Genomic DNA, 23,733 nt, shown 5'->3' on the forward strand with positions numbered 1-23,733 from the left:
TGTAGGCTTAACTTGTGACTTAATTGATGAATCATTCTATAAGCCTATCATGGTTGTTCCCACTAACCCTTCTTGTAGCACTTCTACTTCCACCTCATCTAGTAGTGATAGGTTCACTTGTGATGCCTCACTAATAGTTGAGAATGAGACCCTCAAGAAGGAGGTCAATGAACTCACTCTCACTTTGGCTAAGGCCTATGGTGGTGAGGACCGCTTGCTTATGTGCTTGGGTAGCCAAAGAGCTTCTCTCTACAAAGAGGGATTGTGCTATACCCCTAAGAAAGGCAAGGCAACTTTTGCTTCTCACAAGACTAGTTTTGTGAAGAGCAATGATCGGTTTTGCACTAGTTGCAAGCAAGTTGGTCATAAAGAGCATGAGCGCAAGAACAAGAGCAAGAATGCTAATATATCCTCAATTAAGATTAATTCTTTCTATGTGCTTACCAAGGGTACAAATGGTGTGAAAGCTAAGTTCATTGGTACACCATGGATGGGCTCAAAGAAGAAAGCCATTTGGGTGCCAAAGAGCTTGGTCACTAACCTTCAAGAACCCAAGCAAGTTTGGGTAACTAAAAGGAATTGATCTTTTTTGTAGGTCAATTACAAAGCCGGAGGAAGGCATTGGGTTCTTGATAGTGGGTGCACTCAATACGTGACCGGTGATGCAAGAATATTCAACTCAATCAATACCAATGACAATGATAGTTATGATAGTATCACATTTGGTGATAATGGCAAAGGCAAGGTCAAAGGGCTTGGTAAGATTGTAATATCCAATGACATGAGCATATCCAATGTGTTGCTAGTAGAGAGCTTGAACTTCAATTTGCTATCCGTAGCTTAATTGTGTGATCTTGGATTCAAATGCATATTTGGGGTAGATGATGTAGAGATTTATAAGTATAGATGGCTCTAACTTGATCTTCAAAGGCTTTAGATATGAGAATCTATACTTGGTTGATTTCAATGCTAGTGAAGCCCAACTATCTACATGTTTGTTCACTAAGTCTAGCATGGGTTGGTTATGGCATAGAAGGCTTGGTCATATTGGAATGAAACAATTGAATAGATTGGTTAAGCATGACTTGGTTATAGGCTTGAAAGATGTTGTGTTTGATAAGGATAAGCTTTGTAGCACTTGTCAAGCCGTCAAACAAATTGAAAACACCCATCCTAACAAAAGCATGATGAGCACTAGTAAAGCATTTGAGTTATTGCACATGCATTTGTTTGGGCCAACACAATACACTAGCATCGGTGGAAACAAATATGGCTTTGTGATAGTGGATGATTATACTAGATACACTTGGGTATTCTTTCTAGTGGACAAAAGTGATGTGTTTGCAACATTCAAATCATTTGTCAAGGGCATTCACAATGAGTTTGAAACAACCATCAAGAGAGTTAGAAGTGACAATGGTAGTGAGTTCAAGAACACTAGAATTGATGAGTTGTGTGATGAATTTGGAATTAGACATCAATTCTCGGCCAAGTACACTCCACAATCAAATAGTCTTGTTGAGAGGAAGAATAGAACATTCATTAATATGGCAAGGTCTATGCTTAGTGAGTACAATGTGAGTTAATCTTTTTGGGCCGAAGCTATCAACATGGCTTGCTATTGTAGCAACCGCCTCTATTGTCACCCATTGAAAGAAAAGACACCATATGAGCTCTTGAATGGTAGAAAGCCCAACATTGCATATTTTCGGGTCTTTGATTGCAAATGCTATATCTTGAAGAAAGGCACTAGATTGGACAAGTTTGACAAGAAATGTGATGAAGGATTCCTACTTGGATATTCAACTACTAGTAAAGCATAGAGAGTTTGAAATTTAGTTAGTGGTACTCTTGAGGAAGTTCATGATGTTGAATTTGATGAAACCAAGGGTTCCCAAGATGAGAGTGAGAACTTGAAAGATGTTAGAAGCATTCAACTCTCAAATGCCATAAAGAACATGGATGTTGGTGAATTAAGACCTAGGCAAGTGAATGATGATGAAGATGAACAAGTGCAAGTGCTCTCTAACACAAATATGCAAGATGATACAAATCAAGCTAGTACAAATGGCTCTCATGACAATGATCAAAATCAAGTGGCTAGTATATCATCTCAACCCAATGATCAAGCAAGTGCAAGCAATCAAGTTCCAATCCTTCAACCAACCAATATTGCAAGGGATCATCCATTGGACACTATTATTGGTGATATTTTAAGAGGTGTGCAAACTAGATCAAGATTGGCCTCATTTTGTGAGCATTTCTCATTTGTGTCATCCATTGAACCAAAGAAGATAGATGAAGCATTGAAGGATGTTGATTAGGTGAATGCTTTGCATGAAGAATTGAATAACTTCACAAGAAATCAAGTATGAGAATTGGTAGAGAGACCAAAAGGACACAATGTGATTGGAACAAAATGGGTCTTTAGAAACAAGCAAGATCAAGATGGGATAGTAGTAAGGAACAAAGTAAGATTGGTAGCACAAGGATATACATAAGTTGAAGGTCTTGACTTTGGAGAAATATATGCCCCAGTTGCTAGATTGGAAGCAATTAGAATCTTATTAGCCTATGCTTGTGCCCACAACATCAAACTCTATCAAATGGATGTCAAGAGTGCATTTCTCAATGGTTACATCAATGAACAATTATATGTTGAGCAACCTCCCGGTTTTGAAGATGACAAGAAGCCCGACCATGTGTACAAGTTAAGATTGCTAAGCAAGCACCTAGAGCATGGTATGAGAGATTGAGGGACTTCCTACTCTCTAAAGGGTTCATTATGGGCAAGGTTGACACCACTCTTTTCACCAAGAAGATTGGCAAAGACTTATTTGTGTTGCAAATCTATGTTGATGACATCATATTTGGATCAACCAATCAAGACTTTTGTGAAGAGTTTGGAAAGATGATGGCTAATGAGTTTGAAATGTCCATGATTAGAGAGTTAAGTTACTTCCTTGGTCTTCAAATCAAGCAATTGAAGAATGGTACATTTGTGAGTCAAGGCAAGTACATCAAAGACATGCTCAACAAGTTTGGCATGACTGATAGCAAAGCCATTAGTACACCAATGGGAACAAATGGCAACTTGGATAGTGATGCAAGTGGAAATATGGTGGATCAAAAATTGTATCAGTCTATGATTGGAAGCCTACTCTATATGACCGCATCAGGGCCGGATGTCATGTTTAGTGTATGCATGTGTGCAAGATTTTAAGCCTCACCAAGAGAAAGTCATTTGAAGGCTATAAAGAGAATATTAAGATACTTGAATCATACACAAAATATTGGTTTATGGTATCCCAAAGGACCGAAGTTTGAGCTAGTTGGTTACTCTGACTCAGATTATGCGGGATGCAAGGTTGAAAGTAAGAGCACCTCGGGCACATGTCAATTGTTGGGAAGATCACTTGTTTCATGGTCATCAAAGAAGCAAAATAGTGTTGCATTATCAACCGTCGAAGCCGAATACATATCCTCCGGTAGTTGTTGTGCACAAATACTTTGGATAAAGGCCACCTTGAGTGACTTTGAAATCAAGTTCAAGAAAGTGCCATTGCTCTGTGACAATGAGATTGCAATCAAGTTAACCAACAATCCGGTTCAACATGCAAGAATAAAGCACATTGAAGTCCGCCACCATTTCATAAGAGATCACCAACAAAAAGGGGACATTTGCATTGAGAGTGTAGGCACCGAAGATCAACTTGTGGATATATTCACCAAGCCATTGGATGAGAAAAGGTTTTGGAAGCTAAGGAATGAGTTGAACATATTGGATTTCTCAAATATGTGTTGATGCACCTCCCCACTTATATGACATGCCTCTCATTCGAGCAATCCAAGGTAAAAGTTGATTGACATGGCATACATCCTTGCTAAGGACAAGTTTAGTGCATCTAGTCATTTTTCACATTTAATAGGCTCATTCATGAAAATCAAATGATTTTGATGTTTGTATGGTACCACTATTGCTTTATGCTTAATTTGGTCTAGTGGTAGCATATGACATATTTGTGGGCTTATAAACCTAGTGTTTGATCTAGAAAATGAGCTATAAGTGTTTAACTCAACATGGTACAAGGTAACCCTTATTTGAAGATGTGAAGAAGCTTGTCCTTGGATTAAACCGATTTAAATATCTTTGGCAAATGATCTAGATTGGACCAAATTTGAGAAAATGATCCCCACCTCATTGATTGACATTGATAATCTCAACCTATTTAAAATTAAACCTTTGTGGTCGTTGAAGACAAAGGGGGAGAGATAGTGTACAAAGATAATACAAAGATAGTGAGAGAAAAACAAAGGGGGAGAAATTGACATAGGGGTAGATATATGACAAAGTAAGGGATCAATTAAAATTTTGAGCACACAAGTAGGGGGAGAAAGCTCATAAACTTGGTGGATGCATTTGAATGTGCATTTCGTATGTTTGCTTGCATGGCACAAGTTTTTAATATCAATAACCATGCTTGTGTGGTGTATGCTAGTTGTAGGTTTGAATGATAAAATGAAAAACTAGCATGCATAGGTTAACTAACTAGACTCATGCTCATATTATGAAAACTAGACCCTTGCTTCTAATGTTGATCTCATGGGGTATTCTAGTTTTTTGTGTATGTCTAGTTACTCATGGTGCTAAGGATGGTATATTGGTGCACTCTGATTGGTATCATGCTTCAAATGTCCATCTTTTATACCTTATTATCATTTGGTAGACATTGTCTCCTATATTTCCTATCTAAGCATATGTGCAAGCTACAATCCAAACTCTTAGTACATATGTAGGGGGAGCAATTGCTACCATTTGGGATTCATGAAACTTGTCCATATCCTTTTACACATGGTAAATATGCTTGGGCAAGCAACATGGATTCAAATGAATTTCAATTCATATCTTTGTAAAATGGTTGTCATCAATTACCAAAAAGGGGGAGATTGAAAGCTCTAGTTTGGTTTTGGTGAATTGATGAAACCCTAAGTGCTAACCTAGTTTATTAAAGTGATTATGAGATAGGTAGTACTACTCCAAGTGATGAAGCAATGGTGAAAATCATGATGATGGTGATGGCATGGTGATGATCAAATGCTTGGACTTGGAAAAGAAGAAAGAGAAAAACAAAAAGCTCAAGGCAAAGGTAAAACTTGATAGGAGCTTTTTCGTTTTGGTGGTCGAGACACTTAGTGAGTGTGATCACATTTAGGATCGATAGCCGTACTATTAAGAGGGGTGAAACTGGTATCGAAATGCGGTTATCAAAGTGCCACTAGATGCTCTAACTCATTGCATATGCATTTAGGATCTAGTGGAGTGCTAACACCCTTGAAAATATTTGTGAAAATATGCTAACACATGTGCACAAGGTGATACACTTGGTGGTTGGCACATTTGAGCAAGGGTGGAGAAGTTGGTGAAATGAAGGAGGTGATAGTCACTGAAAAAACAGTGATCGGATGCTGGTCATGTGGTGATCGGACTTAGGGGAGCAGCATCCGGTCACTCATAAACATCAGTGGAGTGCTCGAGCTAGTCTCGGCCTGAGACCGGACGCAAGTGACCGGACTCTGGCTGAACACTGTTCAGCGTCCGGTCCTGCTGGCATGGTGGCACACAAGAAAAGGGTGAGTGACCGGATGCTGGGCGAGTCTGATTGGGCATGATTAGACGCGTTCGGTCGCAAAAAACCGTCTCTGGAACCTTACTCGAAATGACCGGACTCCAGTGATGGAGCGTCTGGTCACTTTGAGCAGCGCGTCCGGTCGCATCTTAACACATGGCACGAAGCAGACTAGCTGTTGAGATCACGTGGATAAGGTTAAACCGAGGGGCCATGTGGCACGCATCGTGGGACCGGACGCTGGGTGGCGTGCGTCCGGTCGCCTCGACCTGCGCATCCGGTTGGTGCGCAGTAGGGTGCTCTGTGAGCCCAACGGCTCTATTTCGTTGGGGGCTCTATTTAAAGGCGTGTGGCCGGCTCTAGCTCGCTCTCTTGGCCATTTACATTGACATAGCAACCTTGTGAGCTTAGTCAAAGCCCTCCCACTCATCTCCTTCATTGGTTCATTATCTTTGTGAGATTGTGAGTGAATCCAAGTGTATTGCTTGAGTGTTTGCATTTAGAGGCACTTGATGTTCGTATTTTGCTATGGGATTCTCTTGTTCCCCTTGGTGGTTGCTGCCACCTAGACGGCTTGGAGCAGCGAGGATCGTCGAGAGGAGGTTGGTGATTGTCTCCGGCTCCGATCGTGGTGATTGTGAGAGGTTCTTAACCTTTCCCCGGCTAAGAGCCAAAAGACACTCTAGTAAATTGCTCGTGGCTTGTGTGATCCTCATCTTGTGTTAGTTGTGCGGCACCCTATTGAGGGTTTGGCGTGTGGTGCCAATTAGCGCATGAACCTCCAAGTGAGTGAATCGCCATAACGAGGACTAGCTTGCCGGCAAGCAAGTGAACCTCGGTAAAAAATCATTGTGTCATTATTTGATTCCGAGGTAATTGGTCTTCATTGGTGTTTATTTTTGTGATTGATTGGTTCATTCCTCGACTCGGTGGTATAACCATCTTGCTCTCTCTCTCTCTTTACATTACCGTAAACTAATTGTCAAGCTCTTTAGTGTAGCTAGTCGTGAGAGCTTGTTAGTTTGGTTAGTGTGGCTCTTTAGTTAGCCTTTGAGAGCACACTAACTTAGTGTAGTGACATAGCCATTGCGTGGATAGAGACTATAGAAACTAGAATTGTGGTAGGTGGCTTGCATTTTTAGTAGGCTAGTGCAACACTCGCTTCGCCTTATATTTGTCTAACCGGTTTGCTAAGTGTTGTTGTAGAAATTTTAATAGGCTATTCACCTCCCTCTAACCATTAGGACCTTTCAAGGGCGCCGGATCTGATCGATGCAGTGCCGGATCCGCTGCGTGGCACAGGAGCTCGACGCCGGTGGGTACCCCACTGCTCGGCTCTCCTGGCTCCGACCACTCTCCATTACGGTCCCTCGCAGATCCAGGTGAGGGATGAGATCCCTGCCGCTCCCGTCTATGGGAGCCGCACGGGCGTCCGGCCGGTGGCTGCCTCCAGCGGCGGCGAGGCGTAGGGGGATGTAGGGAGGGGCGGTGCTAGCGGCTGCGAGTTGGTCGCCGCCCGTGTCGCTCGGGCGGAGCGACGTGGGAACCTGGGTGGTGTGCAACCGTATACACTATGTTAGATACATTGTAAAGATAACGTATTTAGAAAAGTTAAAACGTCTTGTAATTTAAAGCAGAGGGAGTAAATATGATTTGGCACCTTATACAGCTTGAATATATTATTATCTTATCATCCTTGGTCTAAGATGGGGTAAGCCGAACACTCCACGCGATGCCCGGCCACCTCTTTTCATGCACTCACCGGCCGCTGATCACTTGTTCGTGGTTTTCATCGCCCTCAGCTGAAGCTGCACCTCACAAAAAGGTTGAAGAAATTAAACTGAAGTCTGCCAGTGCGCCCAAACAAGTGTCAACCGTTCTTGTCTTTTGCATGCCACGCGTGCTGCACGCTTACGTGGCAGAAACGCTGCTCGTACACTCCACGGACATGCTGGCACAGTTGTCAGTCGCCCCATGAATTGCTTGCCTAGTTGCCTTGCGTTGCATGCATGATCGCTCACACATGAATGATCTCATGTTATTCGTCTTGTGCGTATACTATAACTGCAGTTTGTGGTAATCTCCATTTTGATCTATATCCTGTACGTGCCGAGTTCTTGTCCTTGAAAGCCGACGACGATGCCGTCGTCCTCAGCGTCGACGCCGACCGCCGCATCCGGCCTCTTTGAGTTGGGGTCCGCGGCGGGCGTGCCGGAGACGCACGCGTGGCCGGGGGTGAACGAGCACCCGTCGGTGGAGTCCGCTGGCCGCGACGCGGTCCCGGTGGTGGACATGGGCACGGGCGGCCCGCCGGAAGACGACGTGGCACGGGCGGTGGCGCGCGCCGCCGAGGAGTGGGGCGTGTTCCTGCTCGTCGGCCACGGCGTGCCGCGGGGCGTGGCGGCGCACGCCGAGGAGCAGGTCGCACGTCTGTTCGCGCTCCCGGCCCCCGACAAGGCCTGCGCAGGGCGCCGCCTCGGTGAGGAGGCCGCGGCCGCCGGCTACGGCAGGCTGCCCCTGGCGTTCCGCTTCTCCAAGCTCATGTGGTCCGAGGGGTACACGTTCCCCGCCGCCGCCGTCCGCGACGAGTTCCGCCGCGTCTGGCCCGACGGCGGCGGCGACTACCTCCGCTTCTGGTACGTACGTGTGCGCCATGTCGTCGTGCGCAGTACGTGTTGTGTTAATGCTCCAGAGCGGGCGAGCATCCCGCATTCGTCTAGCTAGGCCTGCAGACCAGCCCACGGTCCTTCTACCTTCACAGCATATACACGGTTTCTAAAAAAAGAAAAGAGAGCAATACTTCCCCCACCTAGCACCGGCTGCCGCAGGTGCCTCCACCGCATCCTCGCCCTTCGCTCGCCGCTGGTAGCAACCCCGCCAATGGACCGGTGCTGCTGCCCGACCGCTGCTTGCCCGTGGAGAGGGAGACCGCAGCCATCTGACTGCCGCTCCTTTCTCAACCACGGGGTCCGGATGCCTGGTCGTCGGCTAGGAAGACCTTTGCCTCCGACGCGTCGGGGCCCAGCATCCACCTCCTGCTCACGGCCATCGTCGGGAGCACCCCAGGAGAGGGGTCATCGCTGGCCGGGCCCAGGCCAGGCGCAGGCATAGCTGGCCGCTACCGGGCCGCGCCACCATCCTCAACCGCCGGTTAGCCGGAACCATCCGTTCCCGTCTGCTCTGCGTCGCACGGAAAAAGGGTGAAAACGCATGTTGCAAGCTCACACTTCAAATGTTTTAGATGTTTTAGAGGTATGTTGTAAACATTTTATACGATGTTGCAAAAGTAGATCGAGATGTTACATATGTTGTAATAGTTGTAGATGTATGTTGCACAAGTCTGTCTCTAATGTTTCAAGCATGTTTATTAAAACGTATGTTGCAAGCGTGTATATTTGGATGTTGCATATGTTTTCACACATATGTTGAAAGTATTTTATCTAGATGTTGCGTATGTTTGTAATGGTTTTCAATTGTTTTTGCAAGTGTTTTAGACACATGTTTCAAGTGTTTCATCGTCCTTTTTTTATATGTTGCAAATGTTATATCTGAATGTCTCAAAAGTAGATCGGGTATTGTACATGGGATGCGCGTGGGAAGCGAGAGGGGCACGAATGGTCCCGCGCGGATGACGTTCGGCGGCGTGGCCCCCGCGTGGCTGCACGAGACGCACGCGCGGGCGAGCAACGTACGGCCAGCGCGGGCCCATGAGTGGACGCACGAAAACGCATTGCAACCGCGGGTATCCATACGTCCGGGCGCTAACCATGCTCATATGTTAATGTGCTTGTTTTAGCCCATTTAAACGTATGTATACACTACGTCAGATTCTTACACTAGGAACGAGGGAATTTTTACTGTAGGGGCGGCTGGGGTTGGAGGCGCCCCTATAGTGGGCGTCCTCGGGCCCCAACAGCCCAGCCGCCCCTACAGATGGCACTGTAGGGGCGGCTGGTAACCTGAGTCGCCCCTACAGTTGGGGTTCATCTGTAGGGGCGGCTCAATCACCAGCCGCCCCTGCAGTGCCCATTTGTCTTTTTTCAAATTTCAAAATTTAAAAGGTTCAAATTTTGTCAAATGATAAGATGACCAAAATAAAAGTTGTAGATCTTGATGAGTTGAACAACTTTTGTATTCATCACTTCTACATCTGAAATCATTTATGGTTTTAAAATTTGGTTTGAACTTATCAAATTTCAAATTTTAAAATATGTAAAACATTGTCACATCCAAGTTTGATCAAACTTAAATGCTGAAGCATGATTTTAGAAATTTTTAGGAAAAAACCATCACATTTGGAGTTAGTATGAGATAGAACAACTAGTTACAAAGTTTACCCACAGATTAAAAATAGAAATCACACTGTTCTAGATGATCCTTACATGATCATAGTGAACAGTGTGATTTCTGTTTTTAATCTGTGGGTTAACTTTGTAACTAGTTTTTCTTCCTCATACTAACTACAAATCTGATGATTTTTTTTCTAAAATTTTCTAAAATCATTCTCTATCAATTTATTTTGTTGGTTTTGTCAATATATACATATGAAAAGTTTGAGCAATTTAAATTTTGAATTTCAAAAAAATGCAACTTCAGACAAGATTTTGGTACCCCAAATGATTTCAGTTGAAAAAGTGATAAATATCAAAGTTGAATAACTCATCAAGATATACAATTTTTGTATTAGTCATTTCTTCATATGACAAAGTGGTAATGACATTGTTCATAAATGTGACACATCTCTCGTAAGGTTTTATAAACTATATGAGACATGTGTAAGATTAGTGAACAATGTGTGCTAAGAATTTGTCAAATGAAGAAATGACCAAAATAAAAGTTGTAGATATTCATGAGTTGAACAACTTTGGTATTCATCACTTTTTATGTTCAAATCAATTTGGGTCTCAAATTTTGGTTTGAACTTGTCATTTTTTAAAATTTCAAATTTGAAAGGTTCAAATTTTGTCAAATGACAAGATGACTAAAATAAAAGTTGTAGATATTAATGAGTTGAACACCTTTGGTATTCATCACTTTTTATGTTGAAATCATTTTGGGTCTTAAATTTTGGTTCGAACTTATCATTTTTTAAAATTTCAAATTTGAAAGATTCTAGTTTTATCAAATGACAAGATGACCAAAATAAAAGTTATAGATCTTGATGAGTTGAACAACTTTTGTATTCATCATTTTTACATCTGAAATCATTTAGGGTTTTAAAATTTGGTTTGAACTTGTCAAATTTCAAATTTTAAATTTTAAAATATGTAAAACATTGTCACATCCAAGTTTGATCAAACTTAAATGCTGAAGCATGATTTTAGAAATTTTTAGGAAAAAAAACCATCACATTTGGAGTTAGTATGAGGGAGAACAACTAGTTACAAAATTTACCCACAGATTAAAAAGAGAAATCACACTGTTCTAGATGATTCTTACATGATCATAGTGAACAGTGTGATTTCTTTTTTTAATCTGTGGGTCAACTTTGTAACTAGTTTTTCTTCTTCATACTGACTCCAAATCTGATGATTTTTTTCCTAAAATTTTCTAAAATCATTCTCTGTCAATTTATTTTGTTGGTTTTGTCAATATATACATAAGAAAAGTTTGAGCAATTTAAATTTTGAATTTCAAAAAAATGCAACTTCAGACAAGATTTTGGTACCCCAAATGATTTCAGCTGAAAAAGTGATAAATACCAAAGTTGAATAACTCATCAAGATCTACAACTTTTGTATTGGTCATTTCTTCATATGACAAAGTGGTAATGACATTGTTCACAAATGTGACACATCTCTCATAAGGTTTTATAAACTATATGAGACATGTGTAAGATTAGTGAACAATGTGTGTTAAGAATTTATCAAATGAAGAAATGATCAAAATAAAAGTTGTAGATATTCATGAGTTGAACAACTTTGGTATTCATCACTTTTTATGTTGAAATCAATTTGGGTCTCAAATTTTGGTTCGAACTTGTCGTTTTTCAAAATTTCAAATTTGAAAGGTTCAAATTTTGTCAAATGACAAGACGACTAAAATAAAAGTTGTAGATATTCATGAGTTGAACAACTTTGGTATTCATCACTTTTTATGTTGAAATCAATTTGGGTCTCAAATTTTTGTTCGAACTTATCGTTTTTCAAAATTTCAAATTTGAAAGGTTCAAATTTTGTCAAATGACAAGATGACAAATAAAAGTTGTAGATATTGATGAGTTGAACAACTTTGGTATTCATCACTTTTTATGTTGAAATCATTTTGGGTCTCAAATTTTGGTTCGAACTTGTCATTTTTTTTAATTTCAAATTTGAAAGGTTCAAATTTTGTCAAATGACAAGATGACCCGTAGCAGTTGTCAAAAACTACGTATATATCATTATATCAGGGCGTGTTCAGTTAAACTTATGCAGGACAAGCACTGCAATAAATACATTTGGATAAAAAAAGTTAATCTGCATACACTCTCAGAACTTCACGTCAGTAGTTAAAGCATATATATAATTAATTAATTAATCTATAAATAATAAATAATAATAATATTTATTTGTATAGTATGATATTATTATAAAAAGACCGACCTCTAATCCTGGTGACTGCGCACTATTCATCTCCCGTTTTGCACACCCAGATTCCTATTCATCCACAGTGCACCTCCCATTACCGTCCGATCGTCCCTCCAGGCATCTGATGCTCGCCACGCCTGCTCCACGCTGCCCACTGCGGCAGCCCCTCCCCCGCATTGCCGCCGCACCTAAAGAAGTAGAGACGCCACGACAACGCAGCATGAGAAAAAAAATACATGCCTCACCGCGACGACGCCACCGAGAAACTCCGCCGCTGCTCCGAATCCGGTCGGCGCACGCCGTGGCCGCACCACCCCGCAGCAGCGCCGCCGCACCCCTCCCCTCCCCCTAGGTTGCTGTGGCACCGGCGCTGGTCGCCACGACACCGGGATGCCGCTGCTCCGCCCTCTCCGCCCGCCTCGACTTGCCAACGCGCTTCGCCTCTCCCAGTAGGTTCGCTCCACTGCTCCCTCTTCCCAGCTCTAGCGGCCCGATGCTGTGCCGCGCCAGCACGGGAGGCCCGATGCGGGCAAACCCTAACGGCGCAGCCCGGGCGTCGACGCGCATGATGCCTCCGATGCGACCAGATGCAGGTATTGTTTACCTTAGATGAAGTTATGGTCTACAGTTCCCCTCATGTTGTACATTCTTCTTCAATTTTTCCTCTCGCTTTCATTAAATTATATGTGCTCATTTCCTGATGAAGAACACAAAAGGGAGATGATGCGTGTGTGCAAGCTGCTACCATGGTTGCCAAAAAAACAGTGTTAGGCTTTTCGGTTTTGCTTCTTTGATCTATTCCATAATATTTGTTTCCACTTTGCCACAGCCAAACATGTTTCGATGAATATGTTACTTTTAAGGTTAAAAGATGCACATATATCAGAGTCAAATTAGTTCTCTTCATTGATTGCATATGGTGTGTCTATGTACATGTCCTCCAACAAGGATCACATGATTCAGTTTTACACGTTCTTAAACAAATTAACTTTATCGTAATGCTTACAGTTTTGCTTCATTTTCAGAGGTGTATGATCATCTAATAGCGTTGCAACTTGCCAAGGTAAATTATCTAGGTGCATTACAGATTCAATGTACTGCCATAATTTTGCTTACTGTTAATAAAAGTTGTTGCTCATTTCATGTGATTCCTGTTGGTGTTAGCTTGAGTGCATCCCACATAATTCTGATAGGGTGTGCACTATATCATCCACCATGACTTCTTACCTTCTGCCAACATCTTCCTACACGAGTTGTCTTACATTGGGTTCACAGTTATGAGAACCTTCCTATATTGATGATACAAATTATGAGTTTAGGATACTTTGCTCGATTGTGTTCACTTGCTTAATACCAGTAAGTGGAATTCAGTATGATGAAAATTAGATTCTATCCCAGACGAGATGAGATTGTAGTGGCGTTGTTGTTGCCTTTATTGATGCTTCCATTTCTAGTTATGCCGGAAAATATGTCATCAGAAAATAATTCATCATTACATCATATTGGGGTCTCAATTATCTGATTCTCAAGTTATATTCAGTCCATCTTATGAAGTATGCCAAAATTTACAGAGTGACTTTAATTTGGACTCATTAGTTTGGATAGGATTCTTCTATTTTTTAAGTACACTGCTGCTGCAAGAAAGTAAAATTCCTTTTCTTTTACTGAACATCATGTAGCCCTGCCATACATTGGGACACTGATAAGAGAAAGGTGCTACTACAGCTGGGTACACCTATGTTTCAGAGCAAATCCTTTTGTTTTATTTTGCCGATTCGCCACTATTCGTGCACTACTACTTTGCACTTCTTTGTCAGATAATGTCACTATATGTGAATATCTGTCCACAATTCCTATGGACTCTGTGATGAGTTCAGTGCTTTGCACCATATCCACAGTGCCTATGGAACAATTATTAGTCAATACTGCTAAACATTTCAGGAGGCTTGTCTTTTTGTTTTCCCTTTCTGATTCTGATTTTTTTTCTGGTTTTACTTTATGTTAGGCACCATATATGAGGAGCCACAAGCTGGGGGACAAGATCGCGACACTTTAGTAGCTAGTCTCGCCATATGGCAAGGTAAGGACCAGCATCTATTTGCTTTGGGTGCTGATTATTATCTGTCATTATAGGAAGTACATTCCATCGTTGAAAACTGAAATCCGGCGTAGTATACTTTTCTGAAAGCATGTGTAGTAGTACTGTATGCTTTGGTTCAGATCTCAATAGCCCAAGTATAGATATTTTGACCAGACATGCACTAGTGTAAACAAAAGTGATTCCTAGTGATTCCTTCTATTACAGAATGCCACAAAACTTTAGATTTCAAACTCTTATTATCTGTTCTGAACATGAATCATTTTCAGGGGACAAACAATCTATATCTTTTCATTTGTCAGCATATTTTAATTTATAGCTACAGGTGTATATATGTTTTCACTACTAGGAACTTCTATGTTTGCTAATTATTGTCTCACTATTCCATGGCCCAACAGCAGACATCAGACATGTTGATTTGTAGGAAAGTTTGTATCCAAAATATTTGACAATGTTAAGTACAAATCCTCAAGGTGAGGGCTTTCATATGTAATGAATCTATCTCTGTTGAAATTGGTTTTCCCTGTAGCTGTCCTTGCATGATTGTTCTTAACAATTATTTGTCTCCATAGAGATTTCTTAGCAGTAGCAATATCTGCATGTGTAGTTGTGACTGCATCAAATGTACAGAATTTTCGGTATTGGCTAGAGCAAATGTTTGAACTTTATTATTCTAGTTGTATTTACTTGCTGTGATTTTGTGAAACCAGTGTCAAAACGTTTAGTGTGAATTGGTGTACTTCCTGGAAATGCTTAAATATATGTCAGAGTTGAGAAAAGATTGTTGTTACTTGATTTGAATTATATATATATATATATGTGTGGTCAGATTTAAATTTGAATTATTTATGTTTTTTGCTGGAAAATCCACTGTAGGGGCGGTTCTTGATTGAACCGCCCTTACAAATACACACAGCAGGGGCGGCTGGTGATACAGCCGTCCTTACAGAAGTCCACTACATGGCGGCTGATATTACCAGCCACCCCTACAGAGGGCACTGTAGGGGCGGCTGAAAACACCAGCCACCCCTACAGAGGGCACTGTAGGGCTGGCTGAAAACTCCAGCCGCCCCTACAGAGGGCACTGCAGGGACGGTCAGGAAACCGCCCCTACAGAGGCACCCTCTGTAGGAACACCCTGGGAAGGGTGGCTGGCGCAGCCGCTCCTACAGAGGCTCTAGAGTCGCCCCTACAGTTAAATTCTGTAGTAGTGATAAACGCTATATATTGTTTTATGCCATTTCAGTTTAATCTATTTAATTTAAACATTGTATAAACACTATATTGTTGTATGACATTTCTATTTAATCGATTGTTTATTCTATTTGATAATTTATTCTGTTTAAATGTTTGTGTAATCTGAATAATGGCTACTCCCTCGGTCCTGTAATATAGTGTATTCTAGCATTCAAAATTTATTCTCAAATATAGGCCATGTTCGTTTCGCTGAAAAAACAAGCCAAAACACTGTTTCAGCTGATTTGTTGTAAGAAAAAATATTGTTCTAGCTGAAAAAACAGGCTGAAAAGAATGGATTATAGACAAGCGAATAGGGCCATAATGCATTTTAATAAGGACAAAAACCAATTTTACATTAAATAATTTCTATTTATCAACCGATCACCATTAATCACATAGATGATAGCGTCTAATTAGATAATAAAATAAGGGTACATGGACCTTTTATGTTCTCTTAATTTGTCTTAAAATTTATAGAATGAACTATATTACATGAAAGAGGAAGTAAATGATATCTTAGAGCATTTCTGGTAGTCTACATAGTCCGGAGAAGTTTAACGGCTCCATGCCCCACGCGTCATACGGAAACTTTTTATTTAGGAGTCACTCTACAGTAATGTGGTATTATCTTTTCACCCCTGTTTGTCTACACGGTTGTTTAAACATCGTGCATTTTCATTTAATTAATGGTTTATTATATTCAGCCATTTAGCCTATTTAAATGGCTGCTTTGGATCCTTGGAATTGAATTCATTCTATTAATTACAATTTATGCATAGATTAATTAAGTTATTCTAAAAATTATAATTTATGCATAGATTAATTAAAACAATATAGTTATATATAGAATATACTCCCTCCATCCCAAATTGTAAGTCATTCCAAGAATCTTGGAGAGTCAAAGCATCTCAAGTTTGACCAAGTTTATATAATAAGATAATAACATTTATGATACCAACTAAGTACCAATAGATTCTTTGTTAATTATATTTTTCTAGTATACCTATTTGATGTCATAAATCTTTGTAATTTTTTTTATAATTTTGGTCAAACTTGAGAAGCTTTGACTCTCCAAGATTCTTGGAATGACTTACAATTTGGGATGGAGGGAGTATTTGTATATTTATTGTTAGGCATACCAGGGACATACTTATATGTTGCATTTTTATTGTAGGGAAGTGAGTTGAAGATTATGCTATAAGTTGAAGAATAGAATTATAGCAAGTGATCTATAGAATCAATTTCCATCTCCCACCCTATGAATTTGAGATAGGCTTATTTGTGAGCTTGGGAATTTTATGGAATGTCAAATTCCAAACCAAATGGCCTAATTCATTATGTAGATTTCAATTTCTTCAAAATAAAAGGATCCAAACGGTCACTTAACATTTAGAAAAAAAATCTTTTAATGTTTTTTTTCTTCAATGAATGAAGCTACATGTAGGATTTGTTTGATACACCATTCAGAAGTTATTTTGGTTTTTTTTATGCATCAGCGTTGACGTCACAGCATGAAAAAGCCCGAGGAGAGGAGAGCATCGTTCACCAAATTCCTATTGAGCGAACGCTCGTCAGAATGGAATTGGGAGTACCACACAGGAAACAGCATATTGCTAGTACTTTCTGGTTGACCGTGCACTAGTGTTGTAACCGCCATAGCACGCTGAAAAGGTTGCAACAATTTCCTTTCTCTTACCACGGCGTGAAACACTGATGATGAGCTGGACCTGATGAAGTGACGAATGCAGGTTGCTCCGAACTACCTCCGTCCACACAAAAATACAATTCTCATTTTTTAAAAAGTCAAACTTTAACTAAATTTATATAAAAAACTATTAACAATCATGGTATAAAACAAGTATCATTAGATTAGTTATAGAATATATTTTTATAATAAATTTATTTAAAGACATAAATAATAATACTATTTACTATAAATTTGGTTAAATTTAAGCTAACTTGACTTGCACGCATCCTATAATTATAATTTTTTATGGACGAAGGAATATATATATAGTTAGCTATAGTTCACTGGTCCAACCGGAGATGATGGGCACGGCCGAACCGAGCGGTCGGCCGGCGATGGCACGCAAAGTCGTCGCCGGTGCGTACTGCCACTGTTCCCACGGCTGCTCTTTGTGTTTTTTTCACTGCGGCTAAAGGTCTCCTTTGTCCTCTAGGGCTGCGATTCCACATTTCCACTAGGGCGTGTTCTTTTAATTAGATAGAAAACTGCAGAACAATTTTCATCCACCACTCCTCGACCCCGAGTAAAAATACTTCCTTTTGATTTCTTATTAGAAAGAAGGATAACAACATCTATGATACTAAATAAATAATAATAATAAATTATTTCATGATATATCTAATGATCCTAATTTGATGTCATGAATATTATAATATTTTCTATAAATCTGATCAAACTTAAAATAGTTTAACTTAAGATAACTCTAAAAATTGATTTAATTTGAAACGGATGGAGTATGAACCAGGTACGGGTGTCTTTTAAGAAAAGAGCATTTTTATTTTGGTGAGTTTTGCACGTAGCCAATCCGTTACTACAGTTCCAAGGCAGTTTTAAGAAAAGCTTTGGAAGAGATTGTCAAACAAACTTGAGTTCCTCGCACAAGATTTATATATTTATTTGTACTCACATAGTTCATCATTTCATCACGGAAAGATGGTGACACTACAAGTTGATTAGTACCAGGTCTGGCCATCTGGCTGCCACAAGAAACGTCAAAAGGCATGTGGCGTGTCCATCGCCCGATCCCCTCTACTCTGCATGCATGCATGCCATTTCTGCACCAGATATGGGACGCGTTGAGTCCGCCCGAATCGGCGTCGTCCGATTTACTGTAGTTACATTGCAGCTACAGTAGCGTTTTGTTTTTATTTGGTAATAATTGTTCCATCGTTGACTAATTAGACTTAAAACGTTCGTCTCGTAAAGTACAACTAAACTGTGCAATTAATTTTTGATTTCGTCAACATTTAGTACTCTATGCATGTACCACAAGTTTGATGTGATGGAGAATCTTCTTTTTATATAGTATCAAAGTTGGGAATTTAATGGAACTCAACATGGCCATGTTACGCATTGCACGGCCAAGACTGTACCAAAGCGCAGGCCGGCGGCAGTGTCTGTGTTCTCCAATGGCACTGACACGATAAATTGGACCAAAAGCCGAGATATCTTTTCCGATAGGTAAATCTGGTCAGGTACCCTTGATGTGGCTGTTCCTCTTGTTTGGTCACTGGCTTTGTCACCTTTTCACAGGGTTTGCTTTCTCGAGTACTGTGCAGTACTCCGTATAGGATTTCCCATCAGGCTCAACCACGAGGACATGCGGGCCGGTTTAGGCCCCGTTTAGTTCCCAAAAAATTTTGCATAGTAACCGTCACATCAAATCTTGCGGCACATGCATGGAGTACTAAATGTAGACGAAAAAAAAAACTAATTACACAGTTGGTCAAGAAATCGCGAGACGAAACTTTTGAACCTAATTAGTCCATAATTAGACACTAATTACCAAATACAAACGAAATGCTACAGTGAGCCAAAATCCAAAAATTTTTGGATCTAAACGCACCCTTAGATTCCAAAAAATTTTGCGCAGTACTCGTCACATCGAATTTTGTGGTACATGTATAGAGTACTAAATGTAGACGAAAAAAAAACTAATTGTACAGTTGGGTGAGAAATCGCGAGACGAAACTTTTGAACCTAATTAGTCCATAATTAGACACTAATTGCCAAATACAAACGAAAGTGCTACGGTAGCTAAAAATCCAAAAAATTTTGGATCTAAACGGGGCCTTAAAGTCTGAGGCCGTCAGCAGTCAGTTAACCCCAACATACAAAGGGATCACTTATTATTACTATCAAATCAGCTGCTAACAAATCGCAAGCATCCAATAAAAACGCAAACAAACAGCAGCAGGAGTAGGAGGTGAGGTCCCGGTCCCCTGCTCTGCTGGTGTTGCCCCCGCAGCAACCCAAAGGCTGCTGCTTCGTGTCACGGTCCCTCACCCGGCATCCCTTCCACAGAAAGATGCTGATCAGCCTAGAAGGGGAAAGAGGGCCCGTACGCCTGTATCTAAACACTTTACTTTTCCGTCAAGAAGAACTCGTCGTCCGTACGCCTCTGTTCTTCGTTGGGTTTGCGGTTGATCCGGCGTCCAAAGAAGGTCGCTGACAATTCTGGTATCAGAGCCTCGTCGATTCAGGTGCGTGAGTCCTAGATCTCATTCCCGAGCATCCCCACTTCACCAGGCTTCAGCGTCACCGGGGATTCATGGAGCCCAACATCAAGTCCGCCTTCGAGGAGGTGTTCCGCCGCCTCGACGCCATGGAGGTCAAGTGGGAGAGCAAGCTAGATGAGGTGAAGAGCTCTCGCCAGGCCCGCGACGCGGAGGTGGATCGGCGCATCACCGCGCTGGAGGACGCGGGCGCGCGGTCTCCGGCTGCTCCGGTCGAGCTGGAGCGTCGTGTGGCGGCTCTGGAGGGCGTCTGCAACGTCTCCGTCAACACACCGGAGCGGATCTCGACGCTGGAGCGCTACTGCATCGCGCTGTCCCAGTCGGCGGTGGCGGCCGACAACTGGGGCCATAACCTGGATGCGCACGTTGGAGAGATGGAACGGCGCGTCGACGACCTCGAGCTGATCCACTTGTCCGAGATCCGCGACGAACGTGACGACCGTGTTGCTTCTCTGGAGGATGCGGTGGCAGAGTTCGAAGAGTGGCGGCCTTGGATCGAGGCCTACGGTCGACGATACCCGCTTCGAGCTTCGTCGAGCGGCTCGCTTCTGGTGCCACAATGACAAGGATCCACCAAGCGAATAAATAGCGTATAGCGGGTTGGCAGCAGATTGGTATTGAGGTAGCGTATTATGGATAGCGGCCGATATTGTGGACGATAAGTTTCAATAGCGGCACCCGATAGTCCAATATAATTTTAAGTACATATATCCTGAATAATAAGTATAAATAATTTTAAGTGCATATATCATGAATAGTTTTAAGTTCCACAGCCGATGCGTGAGTATTTGAATTTGGGGAGTGAGTCATAGTGGGTTGGACTAATTATGGTTATTTGCTTCCATGCTATTGTGGCCTGCTACGCGCAATTACGTCCGCAATATCGGCTCGCTATTCAGAATTGCGGCCGCAAAAGTTCCAGGATGTAAAGTTCAGAGCGCTACCTCATAGCGGTATTGCGGGTGCAATTGTGGCCGCTACCACCGCTATTTATTACCTTGGGATCCATAGCGCGGTGCGCAAGGGTCCCTGCGCCACGTCGGAGTTGGTCGCCGGCGACGTTCCTACCGGGGAAACGACCGACTGGCTCAGCCAGATCATCGCTGTCGCGGTGGCCTTGCTCCGGGGTCTTTCGGAGCCAGCGACACCAGAGGATCGTCGGGCCCATCGCGAGATTCACACGCTACTCGAGCGTGCGGCGGCGCAGCAGACCAAGAGCTCGTTGTCCGGACGACGCGACCTCGACGCCAGCCAGTGAGCGCCCTCAGAGTGACCCGACAGGGACGTGTCAGTCCACCAGGCGCAGTGAGGCGGCAGGCCGTGCACCGCGGCCCTAGTGCATGAGCGTCTCGGCCTCCACCGTGACGCGCGCAACACTATGGATGCCCGTAGGTGTGCCCGCGGCAATGAGAGGGAGGAGGCTAGCCATGGCTACCACCCTCGTCGTGGCGGATGCTACGACAACGGTGAGGACCGAAGCCCGAGCTCCGACTTGCCGGGACCTCAGGCCTTTGGCCGACACATCCTCAATGTCGTCTTCCCACTGTGGTACCGACCACCGACCAACATCCCAAAATACTATAGAGAAAGAAACCCCGGACTATGACTCGAGGATTATCGGCTTGCTTGCCAAGACGATGGACCGGATAGTGACAATTTCATTATCCGCAACCTTCCATTGTTTCTGGCCGATTCGGCACGAACGTGGTTGGAACACCTTCCGCTCAACCGAATTCAAAGTTGGGCGGACCTAAAAGAGATCTTCGTGGGAAATTTTCAAGGCACATACGTGTGTCCTAGGAACCCATAGGATCTCAAAAATTGCCGACAGAACTCCAGGGAAACTCTTTGTGGATACATCCAGCGCTTCTCCCAGTAGTGCAACGAGCTGCCCGACATCGCCGACACCGACGTCATAGGAGCTTTCCTATCTGGGACCACCTGTGAGTCCCTAGTTCACAAGCTAGGACATAAGGGCCCACGAACCACCAAGGAGCTCCTCGACATCACCACCAGCCACGCCTTAGGCGAGGAGGCGGTCGGGGCGATTTTTGACCGCCCTAAGGGCAAGGCAAAGTAGGACAAGGACGTCGACGAAGGCGCCTCCAACCGCCCAACAAGGAGAAGAACAAGCAACGGCGCGAGGGATCGCTCGTGGCCACTGCCGACCACAAGGGGGCTCAGAAGCCCGTCGAGGATACCTCGGACCACTTTGAGAAGCTGCTCGAAGGATCATGCCCGAACCATGCTTTCCCCGTTAGGCACCTATACAAGGACTACATCCTCATGAAGAGGTTCTTGTCCAGAGGCTCCAACAAGGGGGAGCATAGGAAGGAGCCCAAGCCAGCCACAGACGATGCCGAGGGGAAGGACGACGGATTTCTGATGCTGGTTGGCTACCTCATGATCTTCGGAGGGTCAGCGGCCTACGACTCCAAGCGCCACCAGATGCTTATGTGCCGCGAGGTCTATACGGTCGAGCCGGCCACGCCTTCCTTCCTCCGATGGTCGGAGTCCACCATAACCTTTGATTGGACCGACCACCCGGAAAGCGTCATGCAGCCAGGAAGATACCCGCTCGTGGTCGACCTAATCATCGGCATGAAGTGGCTCACCAAGGTGCCGATGGATGGAGGCAGCGGCCCCAACATCATGTATGCTGAAATGCTCGACGCCATGGGCTTCGACCGATCGCGCATCTGGCCGACCGGGGAGCCTTTCCAAGGTATTGTGCCTAGAAAGCAGGCCATGCCACTTGGGCAGATCGATCTACCCATCACCTTTGGGAATCCGACCAATTATAGGATGGAGACCCTTACCTTCAAGGTGGTCGGGTTCCACGTGACCTACCACGCCATCTTGGGATATCCATGCTACGTGAAGTTCATGGCCATCCCCAACTACACCTATCTGAAGTTGAAGATGCTAGGTCCATGTGGGGTCATCACCATCGGCACCTCCTTCCAGCATGCCTACGAGTGCGAGGTCGAGGGCTACGAACACGCTGCGGCAATTGTCGCTTCCAAAGAGCTTACGGCCATTAGGGAGGAGGTCGTCGAAGAAGCGCTCGACCCCAAACGATCGGCTGGGTCTTTCGAGCCTGTAGAGGGCGCCAAGGAGATCCTCATAGACCCAAGTGGCTCTGAGGGGCAAAGTGGTGCGCATCGGCACCACACTTCCTCCAAATAGGAAAGTGCGCTTGCCAACTTCCTCCGCGCCAACAGAGATATCTTTGTGTGGACACCCTCGGACATGACAGGCATTCCGAAAGAAGTCGTTGAGCATGCCTTGAAGATCAGACCAGGCTCCAAGCCAATGAAGCAGCGCCTGCGTCGCTTCGACAAGGAGAAACACAGGGCCATTGGCGAGGAGATTATGAAGCTTTTGGCGGCCGGGTTCATCAAGGAAGTATACCACCCTGAGTAGTTAGCCAATCCCGTTCTTGTATGAAAAAAGAGTGAGAAATAGAGAATGTGTATTGACTACACAGGTCTCAACAAAGCATGTCCAAAGGATCTGTTTCATTTGCCATGCATAGACCAAGTAGTCGACTCGACCTTAGGGTGTGAAACCCTTTGCTTCCTTGATGCGTACTCCGGGTACCATCAAATCATGATGAAAGAGTCTGACCAGCTCGTGACATCTTTCATCACCCCATTCAGATCATTCTGCTATGTCACAGTTCCGTTCGGCCTAAAGAACGCGGGGGCTACATACCAACGCTGCATGCTCAAGTGTTTTGGGGATCTAAAAGGTCCTAATATGGCTAGAGGGGGGTGAATAGCCTATTTAAAATTCTACAAATCAACTAGAGCAATTTGATTAGTAAGATAAATAGCGTAATGCAAACTTGCTCTAGCTCTACGAGGGTTGCAAGCCACCTATCCAATAATTCTAGTTGCAATGATCAATTGGCACACAATCTACTTGACCACTA

At 43.3% G+C, this 23,733-nt stretch overlaps 1 protein-coding gene across 1 annotated transcript; it reads left to right on the forward strand.

Annotated features, from left to right (window-relative positions):
- The first annotated feature begins 7,766 nt into the window (after positions 1 to 7,766).
- Positions 7,767 to 14,252, forward strand: LOC136513553 (gibberellin 3-beta-dioxygenase 2-like). Its single transcript, XM_066507533.1, has 3 exons — positions 7,767 to 8,263; positions 13,205 to 13,259; positions 14,202 to 14,252. Exons 1-3 carry the CDS (start codon positions 7,767 to 7,769, stop codon positions 14,250 to 14,252), a joined length of 603 nt encoding a protein of 200 aa, XP_066363630.1.
- The last annotated feature ends 9,481 nt before the right edge of the window (positions 14,253 to 23,733 follow it).

This window comes from Miscanthus floridulus, chromosome 16 (genome assembly GCF_019320115.1).
Source record: "Miscanthus floridulus cultivar M001 chromosome 16, ASM1932011v1, whole genome shotgun sequence".
NCBI classification, from domain to species: Eukaryota; Viridiplantae; Streptophyta; class Magnoliopsida; order Poales; family Poaceae; genus Miscanthus; species Miscanthus floridulus.